Genomic DNA, 22671 nt, shown 5'->3' on the forward strand with positions numbered 1-22671 from the left:
TTTGTTAAGAAAGAATCGGACTTCCTTGTATTTATAGAGTAGATATGGCTCATTGGAATCGATTATAGATTATCATTTAATTGGAACAAATTATGGTAATTTGGGCACATTAATCAAGCTGAACAATACGCCACCTTTTTTTTAAAATTTTTTTTGGTAAGTCTGCACACAAATGCTATCAAAGATTTCTAGTATTACTAATTACCAAAAAAGAAAGAAGAAGATTTCAAGTATTTTTCTTTCAGGTTAATTTAATGAGCAAATCTCTGGATAATTCATATATGGTAAAGCAATGAAAATCTAGATTAATTACACCTATTAGTGTGGATCATGTGACAATGCTCGATCCAGAAGCAATGAATAATCACGTAAACTGCTGGGATGTTGGCGGAAGCGCACCAAAGCCGAGATTCAGAAACAAAAATAGTATTCAAAGCGACAACAAACAAATAGTAAATGACAACTTATTCTTGACTCTCTCTCAAAATCTCCAAACCCTAGCCGCCAATAGTCCTTTCCCTTCACCCTTCTAAGGTGGCGGGAGGGGAGGGATCATTCCCCTATGAGCTCTCTCCCTCTGCTCTTTTTCCCCCACCGTCGAACCGTTTTCTCACTCAATCACGCACCTGAAGTTTGGGCGTCCATTGGGAACTTTTCAGCCAAATCGTTTTCTCGTGGCTACGTTCCGGGGCTTCGGTTTCAGTGGTTGCGGGTAAGATGTTGTCCACCACCGTTCTCAGCCTCCATCTTCTCAAATCTGGCCGTCTACCGCATTTGCTGGGCGACCACCTCCTAACGATGTGTATCTATTTTGTGAAGCAGAGGTGGTGGTTACAAGTCTATCAAGGTGGTTGCGAAAGAGTGGTGATGGATCTCTCGACGGTACTTCTTTTATTTTGTTTTTTTGTTTTAATAATGTCCTTTCTTTTGGGGGTTTGTCCTCCGGGGTTTCTTCTCATTCTGTAGGGCAGCACATCTATGCGCTTATATGCTCTTTCTGTTGGAATGGTCCGATCTGTTGACTCCAAACCTTCCCCATGGGGATCTTTTGATGAATACTACCTCTCAACTTTTAACAAAAACAAATAAATGACCACGAAAATAAACATTAGCACAAAAGGACACACAATTAAAATGGTTCGGCTAAAAAGAAGTAGATTCACGGGAGATGCATTCATTCTTTCTTATGTGGTGGTAAATTGAACAAGAACTGAAAGAGAGGTCTTGTTGGGCTGAACTGGTGTCCAAGAAATATAGCAATGGTGACTCAAACTGGTTTCCCCACGCCTACCAGCTTCTGCATCATGTAGATTTGGAGAAAGACATGCTCTGTGGGTAATTTGAGTTCTGGTTTAGGCCAGCTTATTTATCAAGGTTTCAGATGAAGGTTGATGGAAGGTCTACTAAGTTTTGGGAACATAAATCGATTTGGGATTCAAGCTTGAAGAATGAAGATGGCTTTTCTTACTGCCAGTGCAGAAAAACTCTCTAATTTTCAGAAGTGACTAAAGGTTAGCTTTGGTTCTACTGATGGTTTTCAACTGATCACAACAGGTCTTGGGGATTGGTTTTACCATTTGATTGTTGCTTTCGTTAGTTTTTGTTTATGATTGTGTCTGTACAGTTCGTTTTCCTGTTTTCGGTTGGTTTCTTGCCATGTGCCAACCTTTGCTTTTTTAGGCTTTCTATCGGGTTCTTGGTGGCATATGATTAGCGTGCTGCATCTCCTCGCTTTGATGTTGTCTTGCCTTGAATCTGTTTAATCTTTGTAATTGTATATCAAGGATTAATAGTCTTTTCTTCGCCTTTCGGGAAAAAAAATTCAGAAGTGATTGGGGATGGTTATGCTGGGATTGGAATCTACAATTCAGAAGGGTGCTCTTTGTGTGGGAAATAGAGCAGTTGGGGATGCTGAGGCAAAGACTAACGGAGCAAATTCTCAATGAAAACAGGAAGGATCAGATGCTATGAGCATGGAATGTAGAAAACATGGACTCTGTCAAGTCTGCAAATGGGAAGAAGAGCAGCATGCACCTAACCTTGCATTTTGTTTTTTCGCTCGACAGTTTGTTTTGTTGGGCAGTCAAGGTTGTCCGGGCCAGCTTACACGCACCTCGACTGATCCCTTCCCGGTCTAATCAAAGGCATGTCATCCACGCCGGGACTAAGGAATTCACAATAAATTCACATGGGATGTCCGGTCAATTCTAATATAGTGGTGGGGCATTACGTGGGTGGTTCCTCCAAACGTCGAAACTCTTGTTTCATGGTGGTTTGCCAATAAGTTCTCAAACCTTGAGAAGGACTGCTGGGAAATAACTCTATGCAGGTTTATGGTCCCTATGGAAAGCTAGGAGTATTGATCTCATCTTCAACAAAATAAATCCTGTTGCTAGTGAAGTTGGGGAGCTGATCAAAGTCAGTATCGCAATATGGATCAAATCAAAACACAACTGTTAAATATGAGAGAAGAAATATTTTATTGAATTCGATGATAGAACTATACAATGAGGCATATATTTATACAAGGGGATGGAGTCTAACTATGTAAGGGAATCATCCTAATTATAATGAAATCGTAATCAATTACAATAATCAAGGAAATCATATAATATCGTAATCATATTAGGACATGATTATGATATTATATGATTACTATATTCTAACATCCCCTTCAAACTCAAGTAGGTCTACCAACTTGAGTTTGAAAAGACCAAGAGAAACCAGAAGCAACCAAGCCAAAGAAAAACTAGGAGCAACCAAGCCAAGAAAAAATTAGAGGCAGCCAAGCCAAGCCAAGAGAAACCATGGGAGCCAAAGAACAACCACGAGCAAAAGAAGCAATGACAGAAGAGATTTGAGGTGAATCCGAATGAGCAAGTAAGTTACATGTTAGTACGAGTGCCCATCGGACAGCAACGAACTTTAGGCTGCCCACCGAGAGCGAAAATTCCACAAGACCTAGATCTTATAGCTCTGATACCATATTAATATGAGAGAAAAAATATTTTATTGAATTCGATGATAAAACTATACAATGAGACCTCTATTTATACAAGGGGAGTGAGTCTAACTATGAAAGTGAATCATCCTAATTATAATAAAATCATAATCAATTACAATCAAAATAAAATCAAGGGAATCATATAATATCGTAATCATATCAGGACATGATTGTAATATTATATGATTACTATATTCTAACAACAACATTAAGGAATATTCTGTGGAGATCATCAAAAGCTTGGATGAGATTAGGCTAGCAAAAGTTTAGGTCCTGGTTCAGGCTTTGTTTGGTAAAGTTGACAATTTTTTGTTTATTTATCAAAAAATAAAAACAAAAAACATGCTTAGTGACCATAATAGTTTTTGTCTATTTTTTTTGGGCTACCGAAAGTATTTTCAAAACAAATAAAAACGCAATTTTCGTGTTTCTAGATTTTTCATAAACTAGTGGAATTAATTATGTATTTTGTAAACAAAAACAGTAACACAAACATATTTTTGGTATCTGTTTCAAAAAATATTGAAAACAAAAATAAAAAATTGGAAATAAAAACGTTTACAAACAGAGCCTTAGTTTGGAGTTCAGGGCTATGCTTCTTCGTTTCGATTTTGCTCTGTTTTAGTTCATCCAATGGCCTCATTGGACGTTTTAGATTATTTCCCTTTTCTTTTTCGTTCTCTATGTACGGTCTACTATTAATTTTATCTATCCTCTACTCATACCGAAAGAACAAACCAAACGACGCATACTCATCACCCTCTCGTTTGGTATTAATTGGTTCCATTGGAACTTCTTCACCGAATTATAAATAAATACAAGTATCTCCAGTCGAGCATACTCTATCCCCGGACATATTCGAGTCCCTCTGCCAAAAGGCACGTATGTGTATGGCACAAGTTTGTTTCTTTCAAACCTAGACGGATAAAACTTTTCGAGTTTGGGGAAGTATGCAGGATCTCTGTGAGTTGAGTGAGGACTCCAACGGGCCTACAAAAATATCATTTAAAGTTTGTTCATTTGTCTTTATTTAAGCAAGGCGTGAACAAGTTCTTTACAGCAGTAACCAATCGTGATCGTCCAAAAATGTTCTGAACGGTTTGGATTTTAATGAAACTTTTCTCATTCTTCTCCGGAAACGTTTCAATGCTACATTCCAAGTATATCTAATTTTTTGAATGTCGTCCAAATTAAGTGACTCTCCTGCCCCTTTGGCTTTTTCAATCTCCATTACTTCTGAAAAGATGAACAGAAAACAAAGTTTATTATGATTGCAGAGGACTCGTTGTAAAGGACGAAAGTGGTCCTAAAAGGGGGCCAAATATTTATTTAGGTAGTTTCAATTAAGATGGGCATCGTGTTTTGTCGTGTCAGCTCGTATTTATGTCAGAATCCTCTCAATTCTAACCTAACTTGTTTAGCTTTTTGTATTATCGTGTCGTGTCATATTTGTGTTCCGTGTCAGAATTAGCCGACCTTAACCTGCTAACTTCGTGTCCGGTTTGTGTCGTGTTATCGTGTCCTTCCATAAATTCCCACCCCGTGTCGTGTCATGTCATCTCGTATTTGTGTCAGAATTCTCTCAACCCTAATCCGACCTATTTAGCTTTTCGTGTTATCGTATCGTGTCATATTCGTGTTCTGTGTCAGAAATAGCTAATTATAATCTGCTAACTTGGTATCGGGTTGTGTGAATCGTGTCGGGTCGGAAATTCCCCTAGTTTCAACTACCCGATTATTTAGATCCGTGATTTTTTTTTTTTTTAAACTCGATAGATCCGTGATTAACTTTGTCTAAATATTCGTCAAGTTTTGGAATTTCTTACTTTGTCTAAATGATCTGAGTTGTTTATTTTAAAAGTCTCAATATGTAAATTATTTTATTTAATTGGTTATCTGTAGCTATATAACTGACTCGTATTTGTTTTGAAAGACATGGCGCTGTTAGAAGGTCCCAATTAAGGCTGCGTTTTTGTAAACTTACAAGTCTGAAGTTTATTTCGGTATTTTTTTTATTTTTCATAACTTTTTATTTAGCTTTTGGGATTAATCGTTCGTCTCGACGAAACAAGTTGGAAAAGTACAAAAATATGGACGGATGTTAAAAAAATTCAAATAAATTGGCATTTTAGACAAATAAGACAACTATTTGATACTTTTTTTCATCTTTAGTGGTTTGATACTCTTTTTCATCTTTAGTGAATTTTTTACACACTCACACAGAAGTGTTTGTGCTTTACACGCACTGAATGTGTAGTGTGTGTTAATCGCCCACACACTTATGTGAATTGGGTGTGAGATTGTAGGATTTTTGTACCCACATTAGCCAACCAGTCAGTCAACCACCACATTAATTTTCAAATTTGCTAATTTTTTTCATCTTGATTTATTCAAATATGCGCAATCAATTGGTTAAACAAATTAGCGAGTCCACTTTAGTCTATTGTATCAATTTTGACTGATCAAATCAATCAATTCATTTTAACGAATTGTATCGATACTAGTGCTTACGGCACTATTCACCCCGCATACTTGGGCCTGGTGATAGCTTTGTAATTTAGGCAAAAACGATGGGCATTTTAATAAGTTTGGAAAAATGTTTCTAAGCCCTTGAATCAAATCAATCTCAATCATTCTAACAACTTGTCCACATGCCCGTGTGTTTTATTATATAGATATAGATGCTTAATGATCATAGTCAATTACCAACACTATTAGTTACTCCATCCATTCAGATTTAATATTGTCCCTAATTCTATTTTAACCGGTTAAAAAAGGGTTATATCTTTGAATCTGTAATGAATTTCATATCGAATATGGATCTTATTTAATAGATCTCGATTAGTTTCATAATACAATGTTTTCAAAATCATGTAAAATATTATAAATTAAAAGATATAATTAATTAAAAAATAACATAAATTTCAAAAAATAAAACTATTGAATTCGGACGGGGGAGATTACCTTTACAAATTACTATTGCTTTGTTTGGATTAGAATTTGAAATTTGAAATTTTTTTAAAAAAATAGTAGGGGTAATAAGTGGATAGAGATAGAGGAAGAAATATTGAAAATATATGAAGAATCTAGAAGTAATCTAAGGGAAATTTTTTTAAAAATTATTTTTAAATTACAAAGAGAACAAAGCATATATTATGAGAGTTGTGCTATATGTACCGACCATGGTGAGAGAAAATGTACCGACGGCCACCGGACGGCCGATCCGATCCGTCCAAAAATTTTAAAAAATAAAACCGAGTGGGCCCTCGCGAGAATCAATGGCATCCGAGGTGTGTAGGGTACTTGATCCGAGCACCCCTTTTTGTGTATATTTATATATACGTGTATATACACGAAAAAGGGGTGCTCGGATCAAGTACCCTACACACCTCGGATGCCATTGATTCTCGAGTAGGCCCACTCGGTTTTATTTTTTAAAATTTTTGGACGGCTCGGATCGGCCGTCCGGTGGCCGTCGGTACATTTTCTCTATGGTACCCGTCGGTACCAATAGGATTTCTGATATTATTATGATAAATTTCAAAATGATTTGATGTCGACCGATCCGTTCATTATAGTAGTCAAAATTAGAGCAATCAACCATTTAATCATCACTCTGACAGACTGACATTAACTGATTGACTAGTCTTTATCGCAATAATTAAGTCAAAATTAGAGCAATCAATCATTTAATCATCACTCTGACAGACTGACATTAACTGATTGACTAGTCTTTATCACAATAATTAATTATCAGAATTTATTTAGGCCCCATTCTCAAAAGCGAAATTACTCCCTCTGTCCCTTTTTAAATGTCTTCCTTCGTATCTCCAACTTATTAAAAATAAATTATTATTATATTTTTCACATCAATTTTTTCTTCACTTTTTTTACTTACCCATCATCATTACACTTTTACTAACTAACTTTTCAAATTGGAATATACTTTTAGGGATAAAATAGACAATGCACTAACTTTTACCCATTAACTTTATCAAATAGACACTTATTAAGGGATAGTCCAAAATGAAATACTGAACTCTAAATAAGAGACGAAAAGAGTAGTACTTATTCTTTAAGAATGTAATTTTAAGCTAAAAAATTATGTATTTACGTGAATAATTTTTCTATCAATATGAATCTTATTTGATAGTCTCATTGAGATCTTTTATAAAGTGCAAAAAAAAAAGTTATTTTTTATTTACATTATTTTTGAGTTTGAAAATGTGAAATAAATATTTATTTTTTAAAAAGGTGTTATGAAACGTGGCCTTACTATATGTCATGTCAATGGAATAAAATGATTCCTATCACTTGTTGATTATTTAGAGGAAAATAATTTTGGTACTCCAATTTTTTATAATGGCACTTTAAAATTTGTCTTTTAGTGTGCTTTGGTATGTATAATTTGTACACTAAAAAATAAGTTTTGGAGTTTTGTCATAAAAAATTGGAGTGCTAAAATTATTTTTCTTTTTTTAAATTGAATAGTCACACTTCTTCAAGTCAATTGTAGGTCCTACTAGAATAACGTTTAATTTGTTACTTACCATTGGTTTAGGCTGTTTAGCCCTTAAATTGTTGCGGGACCCGCAGAGTACGGGGCTAGCTTTGTTGTTGTTTTTTGACATAAAGATATTTTTGGGTGCCGGGTGGGTACAACGTAGTACCCGCTCGACTCATCTTGGCTGTCCATTTTAATTTTGGATAGGTTGGATTTTGAAAGAGAAAAATGAGAGAGAAAGAGGAGAGAGAGTAGTAGGGTGAGAGAAGAGTGAGAGTTTTAATTTGAGTCATCCAACACACTTTTGAATAATCTGAATGGACTGCTTGGGCACCACGTAGACATGGCCACGTGGTACCCACCCGGTACCCAAAAATTTCTCAAATGTAAGAAAGACGTAGAGAAAAACGTGGGGTGTCGGCAGGAATTTGTGAGGGTTGAGAGTAGGGTAGTCCCTTATATTGCCTTCATATTTATGTAAGAAGAGAACCCCACAAAATAATTTTTCATCTTTCTAGGACAAAAACATTTAAGAGTATATATCAAAGGAGAAAATCTTTTTAGCGGCTCTTTACGGAACCAATTGCAACCGTCCAAAAGTATTTGGGATGGTCCAAATATTAATAAAACTTTCCCAGGAAAACATTTAACTCTTCTCCGAATTTTTTTTATTTAAATCGAAACTGTTCAAAGTTGAAACAGACGGTCGAGATAGCGCGGAGCAATGAATAACAGAAGGTTAGGTACAAGTAATGAAGAACTATGACCGGCTAACACTCAAAACTAAAACACAAAAATCATCAAGAAGTGCATAGCAATATAATTGCAATCCAAGAGGTGGTCTGGTGGTTAAGACCGGAAATTTTGGGATTTGCTTTCTCGTAGGTTTGAAGTTTTTCAGGTGCTACTCTTTTTGATTCAGTCTATATTGTGCTTTGTTCCGGCTTTAATTGGACTCATGACAAGTTCGCGGTAATATTTAGTCTCCAAAATTAGTCGAGACGCGTGAAAACGGACCTAATACCTAACTCTTACGGAGAAAGAATCCATAACAATTGCACCACTGGCAGGCAATATCGGCGGAATTCTCTTATATCGCCTCAACAGTTTGTTAACGTTTTGAGTGACATTCGTGCTAATCCCCCCCTCTCCCCCCCCCCCCCTCTCTCTCTCTCCAAATTGTAGAATTCATTTTTTTACACTCTCAAAATGCAGGACCATGCTCAACTATTTTACTATAACTGGATTTAACCCGCAATGTGAGTTATTGCGGTTAAGGTCGTCAGGATCTTGACGGAGGCAGAGCCTTGGCCTCACTATGGGCTGTGATGGTGCAACTCGTCATCATCTCGGTGTAACTCAGTGGACTCGACGTGACTCATTGACTCGGGTGATTTTGGGTATGGGTTTTGGACCATGCAAGCAGTTGTTATTTTGTAGTTGACTAGTTGGTGTTTTCTTGTTTTTTGTCAGTTTTTAGTTTTAGTTTTCAGTTCTACTCGGCTGTGTCGAGAGAATGGAAAAAGCTGTAGTTGGTTCGGCTGGGTGATTTGGTTATCGGAGTGGTAATCAATGCCTGCCGTGGGCATGGGTTTGTAGGCCGGGTTCGCCGGCGTTTGCTTTCATGCGTCATGAGCTCGCCGTGACAGAGGGGGCTTGCATCGAAGTGGCGTCCATTACTAGCTCGTGGCAGCGAAGGCTCGCCGACGCTTTTTCTTAATCATGAGGTGGCCGGCGTTTGGCTTTTGGATAGCAGATCCTTGAAATTGGTGGTTGTTTTCATGTGTGCCTATTCTTATGGTTTGAGTTGGTTTCCCTTAGGATACTTTATTTCCAAATCTTTGACTGGTTCTATGCCTAAAATTTTGTTGATTTGCTCTCGCAGTATGTGTCGTAGAGCCTGCTAGTGCATGTGCTCAAATTTTGATTATTTTGGTTCTTTCTTATATTTTGTGATGAAATGTTTGTATTGTCTCCGGACTTTGAAATAAAATTGTTGTTGTTCAAAAAAAATGATATGGGAAAGTCTAGTGACACTCTCGTTTTTACAACCAAACTTACAACCGATTTATCACATTGGCATATAGACTCCATCATTTTGATGATAAGCACATTCACATTATAAAGCATGTTGAAAATAATAAGAATACAAAGGATCATAATTATAGAATGTCGATAAATGCATAACTAGAACATAAAACTAACTAACTCACGCATCAGATAAATATGTTCTAATCATGTATTTATCGAAATCAAATAAACATAAATTCGATCTAGCGTGACCAATATTTCAACGAGCCTTACGAGGTGAATGTTTCCGATCATCAAAATGATAGAGCTTACATGCTAATGCGACAACTCAATTAATTGTAGGTTTGGATGTAAAAATGGGAGTGAATAGACTTTCTACACTGGAGGGAGGTGTTGCGCAGCCCCGTGTTGTGCACGACAAATCACCACCACTCTGGTCTCATGCGCTTTGATGATTGGAATCGTTCACTTCGTAGAGCTCGTCGAGTAAAACAAGTGCACCAAAAATTAGCTCAATCGGATATCATTAAGTGCATCATCTGAATATTATTATCTTGAATTATTAAGTGTACCAAAAAATAGTAGATTTTATCTAGTGTTTCAGATCCATTCGTTTCAAGATAATAATGTTCGGATGAGACACTTAATGATATCCAATCGAGCTTATTTTTGGTAAAGAAATTCTACTCGACGAGCTCTACAAAGTGAACAATTTTGATCATTGAGACGAGACCAGAGCGGTAGCAAATCAGCAATTTACCATGCATGGCACGCGGAGCAGCACCTCCCTCCATAGTTTGCCACGTCAGCATCTCGGAGATATTAAACACTAGGATGGTGTTGTGGAACATGTAGTGTACATAGTATTTAGGGTCCAAAGTTGTCTGGGCCGCGCCCATCAAGAAAGGGAAGGACCACATGACCAGTTGTTTTCCGATACATTTTGGCGTTATCAGAAGCAACGTGGTAGGGGCAAAAGTAAACAAGATGCATGTTTTAGGGACGCTGGGGGGCTGCTGTCCCCAAATTCGGGCACACTCCGGTCTCGCTCCGATAATCGGAAACGTTCATTTCGTAGAGCTCGTTGAGTAGAATAACCATGCAAAAAATCAGCTTAATTGGATATCATTAAGTGCCTGATCGGAACCCATATAACTCTCGGTCCATGGGTTACTTATCCAATGTAACCCATGGACCAAGAGTTATATGGGTTCCGATCAGGCACTTAATGATATCCAATTAAGCTGATTTTTTGCAAAGTTATTCTACTCGACGAGCTCTACGAAGTGAACGTTTCCGATCATCAGAGCAAGACTGGAGTGTGCCCGAATTCGGGGACAGCAGCCCCCTAGCTTCCATGTTTTAGTAGGATTCTTGTTTAGCAGGCGTTGCCGATGCATACGCCTGGCATCGCGTCCCACAGAAATGTGCTGTAAAAATGAATATTGGGACACCACGTGCGTGGCAGTACCTCAAAACTACTCAATAGTTTCTCATAGTGTTACTGTTAGTGGACTTGTAGAGCTCCTAAAGTTCTTTTTTGTAAAATGTTCAGTTTTTGACATATGGGTGTGTAAGAAGAATAGTATAAATAATCGAGGTACGTGTAAGTTAGTCCGGACATCCGATTATAAAAAACAAAAAAGAACAGGTAGTATAAATTGGTTTTCTAATCTCAAATTTTGGTTATGAAAGGGTAATTACAATTAGAAAATAGCGTGGTGTTGGGATATAAGGCCAAAACTTTGAATGAATTGGACAATTAGATTGAACTTTTGCAATATTTACATGAGATGCCCATCATTGTGGTGTACAAATGAAGGACAAAAAAGAGATTAATTTCCTGCTTCCCTCTATATAGCTTCTATATATGGAACTAGGGAAAAACTACAATACACACTCCTTATTTGAGTATGTATCATGTGCACCCTCCAAAATGTTATGAATTGTAGAGAAAATGTTACGAATCATATTGCTAAAAAATTACGAATCGTAAAGGTTACGATATACACCAAAATGTTATGAATCATCATGAAAATATTACAATCGTACTACCAAAAGGTTATGAATTATAGAATAAAAGTTACGAAACACACTAAAATTTTATGAATGAACCATAAAATAGGTGAATATGGTACACCCTTTTAAGGGATGTGTATTGTAGACTTTCCCGTGGAACTATGGAAGGAAGTCGTTATTTTAGACATCCCATTCCCAGGGGTGGTTGGTCACAGCATTCATGAGTTCATGGCCAGTGGGGAACATCCAAATGGGTTGGGTTTTAAATTCTCATTGAATAAGGTGGTTACAACTTACTACAACACGGTACACAATTCTTCAACTGCTACAACTGTTAGGTCGTCCAGGGCCAAGTCACCTAACACATGGGCAGATGCGGAAGCACGAGCATGAAATCGTCTTTCGAAAACCTTCCAAGCAATTAAGATTCGTGAGTACGAGAATTGAGAGCCTTAGGGGAGAGCGAAGATCAAGAGCGGGAGCAAATGTTATTTTGAAGCATTATGTGACTAAGGTTCTTGGGTCAAGTCACCTAACGGGTGTGGGAGTGTGAGCGTGAAATCGTCTTCCGAAAACCTCTCAAACAACTAAGGTTCGTGAGTGCGAAAATTGAGAGCAAGAGCGAATGCAATTTTGGAGGATTATGTGACTACGGTTCATGGGTACCGCCACGGAGTCGCCCCAACCCCTCTCCACCCACGAACCCATATTAAGTCACGGACTGAATGTGTGGACCTCCATGGTGGTGGAGAAGAGTGTTGAAATACCGCTACGGACTGGATGCCCCAGGACAAAAGAATAAAATACTCATTAAATAGAGAGTGCTAGCAGTAGTAGTAGGCCTTTTAAAATTCGTGGATACTACTCACTCCGTCTTCATTCTTTTGTCTCTCGTCTTATCCGAACTGGATAAAAAATTAATTATAACTTTTAATTGATAATACTATTTATATGCAATATGGATCTTATTTAATAGATCTCAATAAACTCTTTTAAACATGTTTTCAAAATCGCTTAAAAATTATAGATTGCAAGATATAATCAATTAAAAAGTGACATGAACTTCCAAAAGGGATTAAAGAATGGGGACGGAGCAAGGTTCTGAATACCATACCGGTTAGGGTACCAATTTTTTCTACTGGTACAGTACGTACCGGTACCGGTCAGATACCGGGTACCGTTTCGAATTTAGCACTATTAACATTATATAGTTATAAATCGGTTATTTTTTGCATGTTATTAATTTATTACAACATAAACTTTTATTAAACAACACAAATTACACTCTCATTAATATAAGTTCCCATAAATATCAAATCATGAGAGTTCAAATTTTATTTTAAAAAAAAAAACTATACCTTTTTCAATAGGTACTAGCCCCACGTGTAAGTTGTAACTTGTAATACTAGTAATAACCAAGGGTAATTTCGTCTTTCTGTCATTTTAGGGCTTCAAGTCCTTTATAAAATTTTCTACCAGCAGGTCCAGATCCTTCCCGCCTCTGCTTCTCTTTCTCTCTCTCCTCAGCTAGTCAATCAGACCCAGTCATGTTGAAGTGCATACACAAGTATCTGCTCTACGAGAGTCGCGATCGGTCACAACTCGACAAGCTTCTCTCTCTCATAAATATCAAATCATGAGAGTTCAAATTTTATTTAAAAAAAAAAAACTATACCTTTTTCAATAGGTACTAGCCCCATGTGTAAGTTGTAACTTGTAATACTAGTAATAACCAAGGGTAATTTCGTCTTTCTGTCATTTTAGGGCTTCAAGTCCTTTATAAAATTTTCTACCAGCAGGTCCAGATCCTTCCCGCCTCTGCTTCTCTTTCTCTCTCTCCTCAACTAGTCAATCAGACCCAGTCATGGCGAAGTGCATACACAGGTATCCGCTCTACGAGAGTTGCGATCGGTCACAACTCGACAAGCTTCTCTCTCTCTCTCTCTCTCTCTCTCTCTCTCTATTGCGATTTGGCAGAGATGCCCTTGTAACAGCTTTCGGTCGTGATCTGCAAAATCTCGGACAAAAATCCCAGTAACAGCTTCTCGCCCGAGATTTGCCCGGTACATCGGAATCGTCCGAGATTAGCCGAAAAGTTGGACGAGACGGAAATGGAGGTAAAGAGTACCGGATATGTGCTGAAACAGAACGTACCGGCCGGTACGGAACGGTATTAACAACCCTGGGACGGAGGGAGTATATACTAAGAGCATCCGCAGCAGCCTTTTTACATTTTGAACCAATTACACTTTAAAATTTTTACATTTTGAACCAATTACACTTTAAAAGACCACTTTATTACTTTAGCTATCAACTTTTAAAATTTTTACTGCATCAGACTCTCTATTCTAACTAGGTCCTATAAAAATAATATTTCCTTTGCCTATTTGTACACTATTTATTATTATTTTCTTTGCCGTTTGTTTGGGTTAGCAGTGTTACTCTTACCGCGCGTTTTTACCGCACACATGTAGGGCCCACTTCGGATTCCAAAAAATACAAAATATTATCCATAAATTTTAAAATAATTTTTTATAGGACCCTGTAAAAAATCAGTTTCAATGGATATCGGTAAATATTTTTCTGTATTTGTAGGAGCGAAAATGAGCAGTTGAACAGTTTCATCCAATGAATTTAAAAAAAAAATACTTAATATCCGTTAGAGTTGATTTTTTAAAGGACCTTATAAAAATTCATTTTAAAATTTATGAGTATTTTTTTTGTATTTTTGTGAAATCCGAAGTTGGCCCCATAAGCGTGCAGTAGAAATGTGTCGTAGAAATCATCTAGACTTTTTGTTGTTTGGATTGGGACGTGAAGCAAAATATGAGATGAAGACAATTCAATCTGAGCCAAAAACATTAAAGCACTGCTAATGGAGTGAACAGTGCCTCGCTTGAAGAAGCAAGCAACTGTTGCCAACGTTAATTTCCTGGATTTCCCAACGAAGCTGATGAGAAGTCCTATTTTCACGTCTTTCCTCGTTATTTTTGGGTTCTTTGGTTTGGTGTTTGAAAAAAAATTTGAAAAATAGTAGGAGTAATAAGCAGAGAGAGAAATGTTGAAAGTACAAGAAATTTAGGAGAATTTTTTGAAAAATTCTTTTTGAAAAGGAAAATTAACAAGGCATTTAATTTTCAAATGAGAGTACAGAGTGAGATGTGAATGCTCTCATGCTTAATTGGTGATGACTGATGAGCACCATCCAATATTTATGAACCTCAACTGCATGTGGCAAGAAAAAGAGGTAGTTGAACATTAAAGCAAAATTCTATGTAGCATAAATAGGCCCAAGACGTTGGGTTTTAAGAAAGAAGGAGAAGAAAAATGGAGGCTGTGAGTGGACTAGAGGGAGAATTGGAGGAACTGAGGGAGACTTTTAGGTCCGGCAAGACGAAGGAAGTAACTTGGAGGAGGTCACAGCTGCAAGCTTTACTCTCTCTCCTCAGGGAGAGAGAAGGTGAGATACTGGAGGCTCTCAAACAGGATATTGGCAAACACCCTGTTGAGTCCTACAGGGATGAGGTATTCTATACGAGTATTTATACCGGTAAAATAGCATGTATAAGAAATCATAGATGTTAGTTTTTGTTTTCATAACTGGAGATCTTGGTCAACTTGCACGTTTCGACTAATTTCGGGCCTTAAAGTTAACTATCGGGTAAACCCTCGATTGACCCCTGAGGTTCAAAATGTTTGGCTTATGTGGAATTCGAATATGAACAATGAAGAGATAGGTTGGTTGTTTCTTTTAGCATGAGTGTGATTTTTGTTTTTGGTTTTTGGTTTGCATAAATAAGCTTTTCTGCATGAAAGAAGGCAGGGCTTTCAGTTGCAGGGTTTATGTGAAAGAGATTGTTTGCCCTAAATTAAGTTCATTGTGTTTTGTTTGTCTTTTTTTTTCCTGGGCGAAACTTAGTATTGTGACAATAGTTAGATTAGCACCTTCGATCCCGACCTGACCTCTTTGCTCCTAGGCACCCGTGATGCCGTTGGGCCAAAATTCTCCTGGTTGCTTGTCTTTTTTGATTAGTATTTTTTTAACTTTCTTTAGCTTTATACCAAAATGTTTTGAAAACACTAAAAAAAAGTTCATTGATGTTTTCATCGAGCTTCCTCTACCTGTGATTTAGTACCCCAATTTGAACGTAGCAGGTGGACTTCCTCCTCATTGGTGGCAAGAATGGGGATTTAATTTACAAGACTTCCTCTATAGTCTATACTATGAGTGACTGAGATACCGTCCAGTCTCCTCCCCTCCAGTTCGGGCCATCTATGAGCCTTTTTCGGGCCCACAACAATGATCAGAATTGTTCCCTTTATAGATTCCGTCGGGAACATAGCCAAGTCGTTTACATCAATCGGATCCCGTTTGATATGATTTCGAAAGGCATTAAGCTTCAACTAATTGTATCAAATGGATTGCAATCTAGTGTTGCACGTCATTTTTTTTTTTACAAGCTTAATGCATTTTGAAATCATATCAAACGTTATCCGATCAATATGATTTTTGGCATGATTGATGTTCTCGGCGAGCTCTAAAAAGTGGACGATTCAAGTCACTGCGGTCCAAAAAAGGCCAACAAATGGCTCAAAGTGGACCGGACTGGAGGGGAGGAAGACTAATCCAGTCCCATTAATAGGACTAAATTGCGCATGCTTTTTGAGGTTTTCAAAAACACTTCATTTGCTACAGTTTAAAGCTCAAAAGCAACTACTGGTAGCTTTCTCAGTTTATGAATGTGGGTCTCTGCAGATTGGGACAGTGGTAAAATCTGTAAATTACGCATTGGGAGGCTTAAACCAATGGATGTCAAGCAAAAAGGTAAATGTTGCTTTTTAAATCTTTTTTATTCTTTTCCCCCAAATTGTCCCCCTTAATATATACATTTGTTGAGACACTGATCCTTGTAAACATCAGTGAACCATCCCTCAGGATTCCTAGATGGAGTACTAAACTTCCATACCAGAATTAACATGAGATTCTGGATTTCCAGTTGGATAATTTCCCTCCACTTCAAGTTGGAATTCTGTAGATTTGTTGATAACCAGCCAACAGGGTGTTTGAGCTAGTTTACGCGCACACCTACTAATACCCAAGGCCCGTAAGTTAACGACTGGGTAAAACTTTAGTGGCTCCAAGGTTAGGAATGTTTGGCCCTGGAGTTCAACCTTGCGATCCCTTACGGCAAGCCTAAGGGTTGCTGTCTCATCCCACTCGGCCAAACCCCTTGGCTTTGGATTTCTTTAGCTTACTTTTAAGTTGTAACCTAATATCCTAAGAAAAAAGGGGAAGTCACTCACTGCATTTGGTTCTCACGAAGCAGTTGTACATATTATCAAGACTATGAAACTGCTTTTTTGGCCAATGATTAAACCTAACATAAAAACCTTACATAAAGCAGTAAGATTTGTATTTTCTTAAAAGGAATCAAAGGAAACAGAAACAATAAAAAAAAATAATGCAAACATTGAAAAACCATAGCACTGAATACTTTTGGATCATTTTTTCTGTTAATTCTTTTTTGATTTATGAACCACATGTTTGTTATTGATTGACAGGCTAAGTTGCCTATAGTTGCATTCCCTGCCACAGCAGAACTGGTTCCTGAGCCCCTTGGTCTTGTCCTCATTATCTCATCTTGGAATTTCCCTTTTGGTAAGACAATAATTCCAATCTCTAGCTCCCTCTCCCTCTAAATGATTGAACTAATTTTTTTCCCACCACACTGTTCAAGATATTACGCTTGTACATATCACTTTTGGGGCTGTATTTGGATCTTGGATTTGTGGAGGGTTTGAGGATCAAGAACAGAAAAGGAATTGATTGGAAAAGAAAATGTGGAGCAAGAAAAAGAATTGGGCAAGGTTTATTGGGCAGAGATGAGTGATAAGTTTTTTTTTCCGTGGTACATGTACGTAGGGTTGTCATTGGAACCGTTGATCGGAGCGATAGCTGCTGGAAACGTAGTGGTTATAAAACCATCAGAGCTAGCTCCAGCATCTGCTTCAGTTCTGGCCAACACTGTCCACTCTTACTTAGACAACAAAGCTGTGCAGGTCATCCAAGGTGGCCCCTCTGTTGGTGACCAACTCTTGCAACAGAAATGGGACAAGATTTTATTTACAGGTCTTTTTGTTTTGCCCCAGAACTTTTTTACTTCAAAAATTTTCTTTCTGTGCTTATGCTTGGAAGGGCGGTCCCAAGCCCAGGGGTAAAGTTGCCCCAATACTACCGAGTGGTCATGGGTTCGAGTCGCGAAAAAGTCTTTCTGCTTTCAGGGTAAGGCTGCGTACATCGAACCCTTTCCCAAATCTAGCAATAGCGGGAGCCTTGTGTACTTGGTAGGCAATAGGCACGGTAGCACTTTTTCTTCTTTTCTTTTCTTTTTGTCTTTTTTGACTTGATTACTTTTTTGTTTGAACTTTGAAATGAGATACACATAGGCAGCGCAAGAGTGGGTAAAATTGTTATGACTGCAGCTGCTAAGCATTTGACACCTGTCACATTGGAGTTAGGGGGGAAGTGCCCTGCAGTTGTTGATGAACTCTCAAGTTCTTGGGATATAGAGGTAATTTCACAAGTATTTTTTACATTTGTTTGGATAACGGATATATAGAGGAAATACCAAGACAAAGAAAGAAATAACAGAAAAGGCCTAACAAACTGTCATGTTTAGTTGCTGTTTTCAGAATTCTGTTTGTAGAATACTTTTTCAGAAACTTGGTTGCTTGACAGTTTCCAAAATTTGTTTTCTGCGCAGCCATTTTCAGAAATATTAAAAAGACGCTGCCAAATTCTCGAAAAGGGATAAGAGCTAAGATATTGAAACAATGAGAGTATTTTGTTTTTTTAAGTGGTTTCTGATATGTGTTGTGCAAAATCGGTTTTGAAAACAGCAACCAAGGAAGTAGCTTCTCCATTTTGTAATATTCTGATCTTTTTGGTTTACCTTTTCCGTTCCCTATCCATCCGGCCACCTTGAATGCCTCGATCCAGACACGGCCTTGGAATGTCATGCAACGACTGTTAAATTTGTGCAAGCACTTGGCCTTGTTTCTGATGAGTATAAAGTAGGAAATGATCAAAATCATGTCATGATCTAACTTTTTTTTCTGTTCCTAGATGACAATAAGACGGATTCTCGCTGGTAAATTCGGGATCTGTGCTGGTCAGGTGTGCATAGGAATCGATTATATCCTTGTAGAGGAGAAATTCAAGTCCACTTTGGTACGAATAATACCACACTATGGCATGCACTTGTTTCAAGAGTTGCAGATTTTCCTTGTCCTATACAGAACATCAATATTTTGAAGCTGATTCTACATTTTGATCTCAAACTTTTCAGGTTCAACAAATGGAGGTGTTCATCAAGAAAGTGTTTGGAGAAGACCCCAAAGAGACCAACAGTATTGCAAGGATAATCAACAAAAATCACTTGATGAGATTGAAAAATCTTTTAGATGAGCCTCTGGTAAAAGCTTCCATTGTGTATGGTGGCTCAATAGATGAAGATCACCTGTAAGTATTAAAATTTTATGCAGTTTAAATTGTCGCCGGAATAGTTATTTTCCTTGACCCCTTGTTCAAATGAAGCGTGTTTTATTGAAAAATGGTGAAGTTTTTTGTAATTTGATTTATTTCTGTATGATTTATTTTTGCACATATCATGTGCCTCAATGTAGGTTCATTGAGCCAACAATCTTGGTTGATCCCCCGCTCAAGGCTGCAATCATGAACGAAGAAATTTTTGGCCCATTGCTTCCAATAATTACTGTAAGCAATATTTACGTATTCCTTTAACAAATGCACATAGCTATACACATGTGTATGTGGAGAAATTCAAAAAAAAAAAAAAACTATAGCTCAAGAAACATACTAGTAACCAAAAGATATTTTGCTTTGTATTTCGAGGTTAATGAACAATGCTTACGAAAGATTTTTCTTGATTTTGGCACGCAGTTAGAGAAAATTGAAGATTCTATCGAATTTATCAAGTCAAGGCCCAGGCCACTAACTATTTATGCCTTCACCAAAAATGAGAAGCTCAAGGGGAGGCTGATATCAGAGACATCGTCGGGAAGCTTGATATTCAACGACACGATTATTCAGGTGCGTCAAGTTTTCAGAATGTGGGTACCAAAAGAAGGCATTGGCGTTCAGTTATGTTTCCAAAACGTTCTTGATTACGAGCCAACATTATAGCCCAAGTCTCTGTGACCTTTCAACATTCTAACAGTTTTTCGTGTTATAAGAAGTAAGGATAAGGTACGAACTAGAAGTAGTTAATGTATTACGTATGCTATAAATAAGTAGAAAACTCAGAAGGGAAGTGTGACGTAGTGTTTGTTATACCAAATTTTTTCTGGAAAACTGATTCAATTTGCCAACATCTCTCCAACTGTCCTATCAAAAAAATCCTACCTGCAGTTTTCACCCACTGCTACGCTTTTCTTGGTTTCTTCCATTCGCCATCTCCACTGAAATGATTCAATTTGCACTCTGTGATCCAAAAATTGATTAACCAATGTTATTTTTTTTCGCTCAGCTATTAACCAACGTTTTGTGAACTAGAAAGAAATAGACAAAGGATTAAATGATCAATACAATGAATTTCTACTTGTTATGTGTTTTATTTATCGTAACACCTTGCAAGTTTATATGCGCGAGGGAAATCTTAGTTTAAAATGCCTAGGCAACATTTGCCCACTTTTTTTTTTTATCATATATAGAAAAGGAAGACTTTTACTGTTAGAAGAATCAGTATAAAAAAAAATGCCAAAAAATGAAAAAGAAAAAAAGCAGAGGATCATGAAAAGGAAGTCAGTGTCTGCAAGCGACCGACATGGCAACAATGATGCATATATTTGCTAGGCAACAATGCTTTAGTCGCCATATATTAGCTTATGTATATAGTCCAACTGTCCATAGTTTTCCCCTTTTGTGTGACGTTTTTCCGTGCTTTAAATGTCTTATATTTTCGCTTTATGTGCAGTATGTAGCTGATAGCATTCCATTTGGAGGAGTAGGCGAAAGTGGTTTTGGAAGGTACCATGGAAAATTCTCTTTCGACACGTTCACGCATGAGAAGGCAGTGATGAAAAGGAATTTTCTCACAGACGTTTGGTTTAGATTGCCTCCATGGAACGATCACAAATTGGAGCTCTTTAGATCCATTTACCGTTACGATTATCTTGATTTAGTTCTCATCACATTGGGCATAAAGAAGAAGGCAAAGAAGTCATAATACGTTCAACAACCCATCAATATCCAAAGGAATCTCTTTGTATGATCAGCTTGTACTTTCTGGTTTTGTACCTATATATATAGGCGGTGTTCAACTATGTGTAAATTCCCATTGCGTTGCGCTTAGAAACGTCTTCCGAATGCTGAAAACCTATTGATGTGTAAAATGCAGCTCCTTGCATCAAATGTTGGGACTTGTGCTATCAAGTGGACTTGTATCTCTTTACATGGTCGTTTTTTCTTTACATGGTTGTTCAGCTTGGTATAATTCTCATTATGATGCTCAAAAACTTAGTAGTTTCAAACGAACGTGGGAGGGGGAGAGAGAGAAAGGTTGGGGGACGGTCTCCATCTCCCAACGCCACCGCCCGCCTTCCCCTTCTTTCCCCCCCCTTTTTCCCCCCCCCCCCCCCCCCCCCCCCCCCCTTTTCTACTGATCTCTTCCTTATTCCTCCCCACGCAGTCCCCCTTTATTCTGGACTCTCGCTCTCCTCTCTATCCTTTCCTCTCCTCTCCTCACCTCTCGTACTCTCATGGTTTTGAGATGGTTGACACTCACTCCTTGGAGAAAGAAGATCTCCCAATATCCCATCATTTTATGACTCAGGGGCCGAGATCATGAGGAACCGGATTTGGATTTTGGCTCTTGAACTCGATCAGCCTTGTCGATGCATATTTGAGAGGCTCAACGGCGATGGTGGCGGCGTTTGCAGCGGATCCAGGGATGATTCTTCAGTCTGTGTAGGGAACGAGCTTCAGTTGGTTGCACATCTGGGTCACTCTATCCACTTTCATGAGTGTAATTAATGGTTACAACTCTGGCGTTTACTTCTCTTCACGCGGCTTTTCTATGTTTTTTGTTTTGTTTTGTTGTTTATTTGTTACTGCTTTGTTGTTTTTGTCGTACATTGTTTTCATATAAATATAACTGGATAATCTTTTTCTCAAAGAAGCTCGGTAGTTTCTGAAGTTGGCTCCTTTTATCAGCTTGTTACTTGTGCTATCAGGCGCTGTGCCTCTTTAGATGGTGCACAGCTTGAAGTAAAGATCAACTAACACTAGAAAAGAGGAACAGATCCATACCGTCAAGTAAATTGTACAAGATTGAATACCAGTATCTGAAGTAGCATAGATAGCGTCAATTACATTATGAGAGTGAATTTCGATTTACGGTTGGAACGGAATACTTACAAGTAGGTATGTCGATAACTATTATTCCGTAAACTTTATTCAATCATAAAGTATAAGCAAGACATGCAGGATCATGAACCGTGGAAGATATTTTGGACAGCAGAAACAATACTTAACGAGTGGCTGCCCCAGGTTTAATCGGGACCTCGGTAAATAGACGGTGTGATTCGTCTCTTTAAGGATTAGTCCAGATGCGTATATGTTAGCATCGACACTATGAACAACCAGAAAAAAAGTTCTGAAAATATCTCAATCAGTTTTGAATACCGTGTTTAAAATAAGGATTCACGTCATCCCCATTCCTTCTTGTTTCCATTTCTTCACCTATGTTGATTGCCCTCAACATTCACGTAGCTCATGGGAATTTTGGCAATATTGCGAAGTGCAATTTTGACTCAGTTCCTTTTCTTTTTAACAGCCAAAAAAAAAACCTTTATTAATCAAGAAATAGAAGCAAGAACATTCCAAAACTTGGGCCATTGCAGGATTTTGTCCGGTCATTAATTTTAGGGCCTTGAGGTGCGCAAAAACTAGCCCATACATCTAGTTATAAAGAAAATATAATGTAATGAATATGCCATATATATTCAACAATTTTGCCATGCTGTGTTGGGCCCACCCACATTGTGAGAACGTATGCATAGGGAGACAAATACTTATTCTTTGAATTAAATG

At 37.8% G+C, this 22671-nt stretch overlaps 1 protein-coding gene across 3 annotated transcripts; it reads left to right on the top strand.

Moving 5' to 3' along the window:
- The first annotated feature begins 14469 nt into the window (after positions 1–14469).
- LOC131314598 (aldehyde dehydrogenase family 3 member F1-like) lies at positions 14470–21031 on the top strand. 3 transcript variants are annotated; one of them, XR_009196456.1, is made up of 11 exons: positions 14470–15083; positions 16315–16383; positions 17121–17217; positions 17482–17688; positions 18006–18130; positions 18685–18789; positions 18908–19080; positions 19245–19335; positions 19522–19671; positions 20555–20857; positions 20904–21031. XR_009196456.1 is itself a non-coding variant. In XM_058343361.1 (10 exons), the coding sequence occupies exons 1-10, from the start codon at positions 14886–14888 to the stop codon at positions 20804–20806; spliced, it is 1467 nt and encodes a 488-aa protein (XP_058199344.1). In that variant the 5' UTR covers positions 14470–14885; the 3' UTR covers positions 20807–21031. The 3 variants fall into 3 exon arrangements, 2 of the variants coding, with proteins under 2 accessions (XP_058199344.1, XP_058199345.1); XM_058343361.1 differs by having other exon boundaries at positions 20555–21031; XM_058343362.1 differs by lacking the exon at positions 17482–17688 and having other exon boundaries at positions 20555–21031.
- Positions 21032–22671: the final 1640 nt, after the last annotated feature.

The sequence above is a fragment of the Rhododendron vialii genome, chromosome 13a, assembly GCF_030253575.1.
Source record: "Rhododendron vialii isolate Sample 1 chromosome 13a, ASM3025357v1".
In the NCBI taxonomy this organism is placed as follows: Eukaryota; Viridiplantae; Streptophyta; class Magnoliopsida; order Ericales; family Ericaceae; genus Rhododendron; species Rhododendron vialii.

Coding starts and splice junctions, on each gene's coding strand:
- LOC131314598 (XM_058343361.1), top strand. CDS start 14,886: ATGGAGGCTGTGAGTGGACTAGAGGGAGAATTGGAGGAACTGAGGGAG. Junction 15,084..16,314: donor TTGAGTCCTACAGGGATGAG/GTATTCTATACG, acceptor GGGTCTCTGCAG/ATTGGGACAGTGGTAAAATC. Junction 18,790..18,907: donor AGAAATTCAAGTCCACTTTG/GTACGAATAATA, acceptor CAAACTTTTCAG/GTTCAACAAATGGAGGTGTT.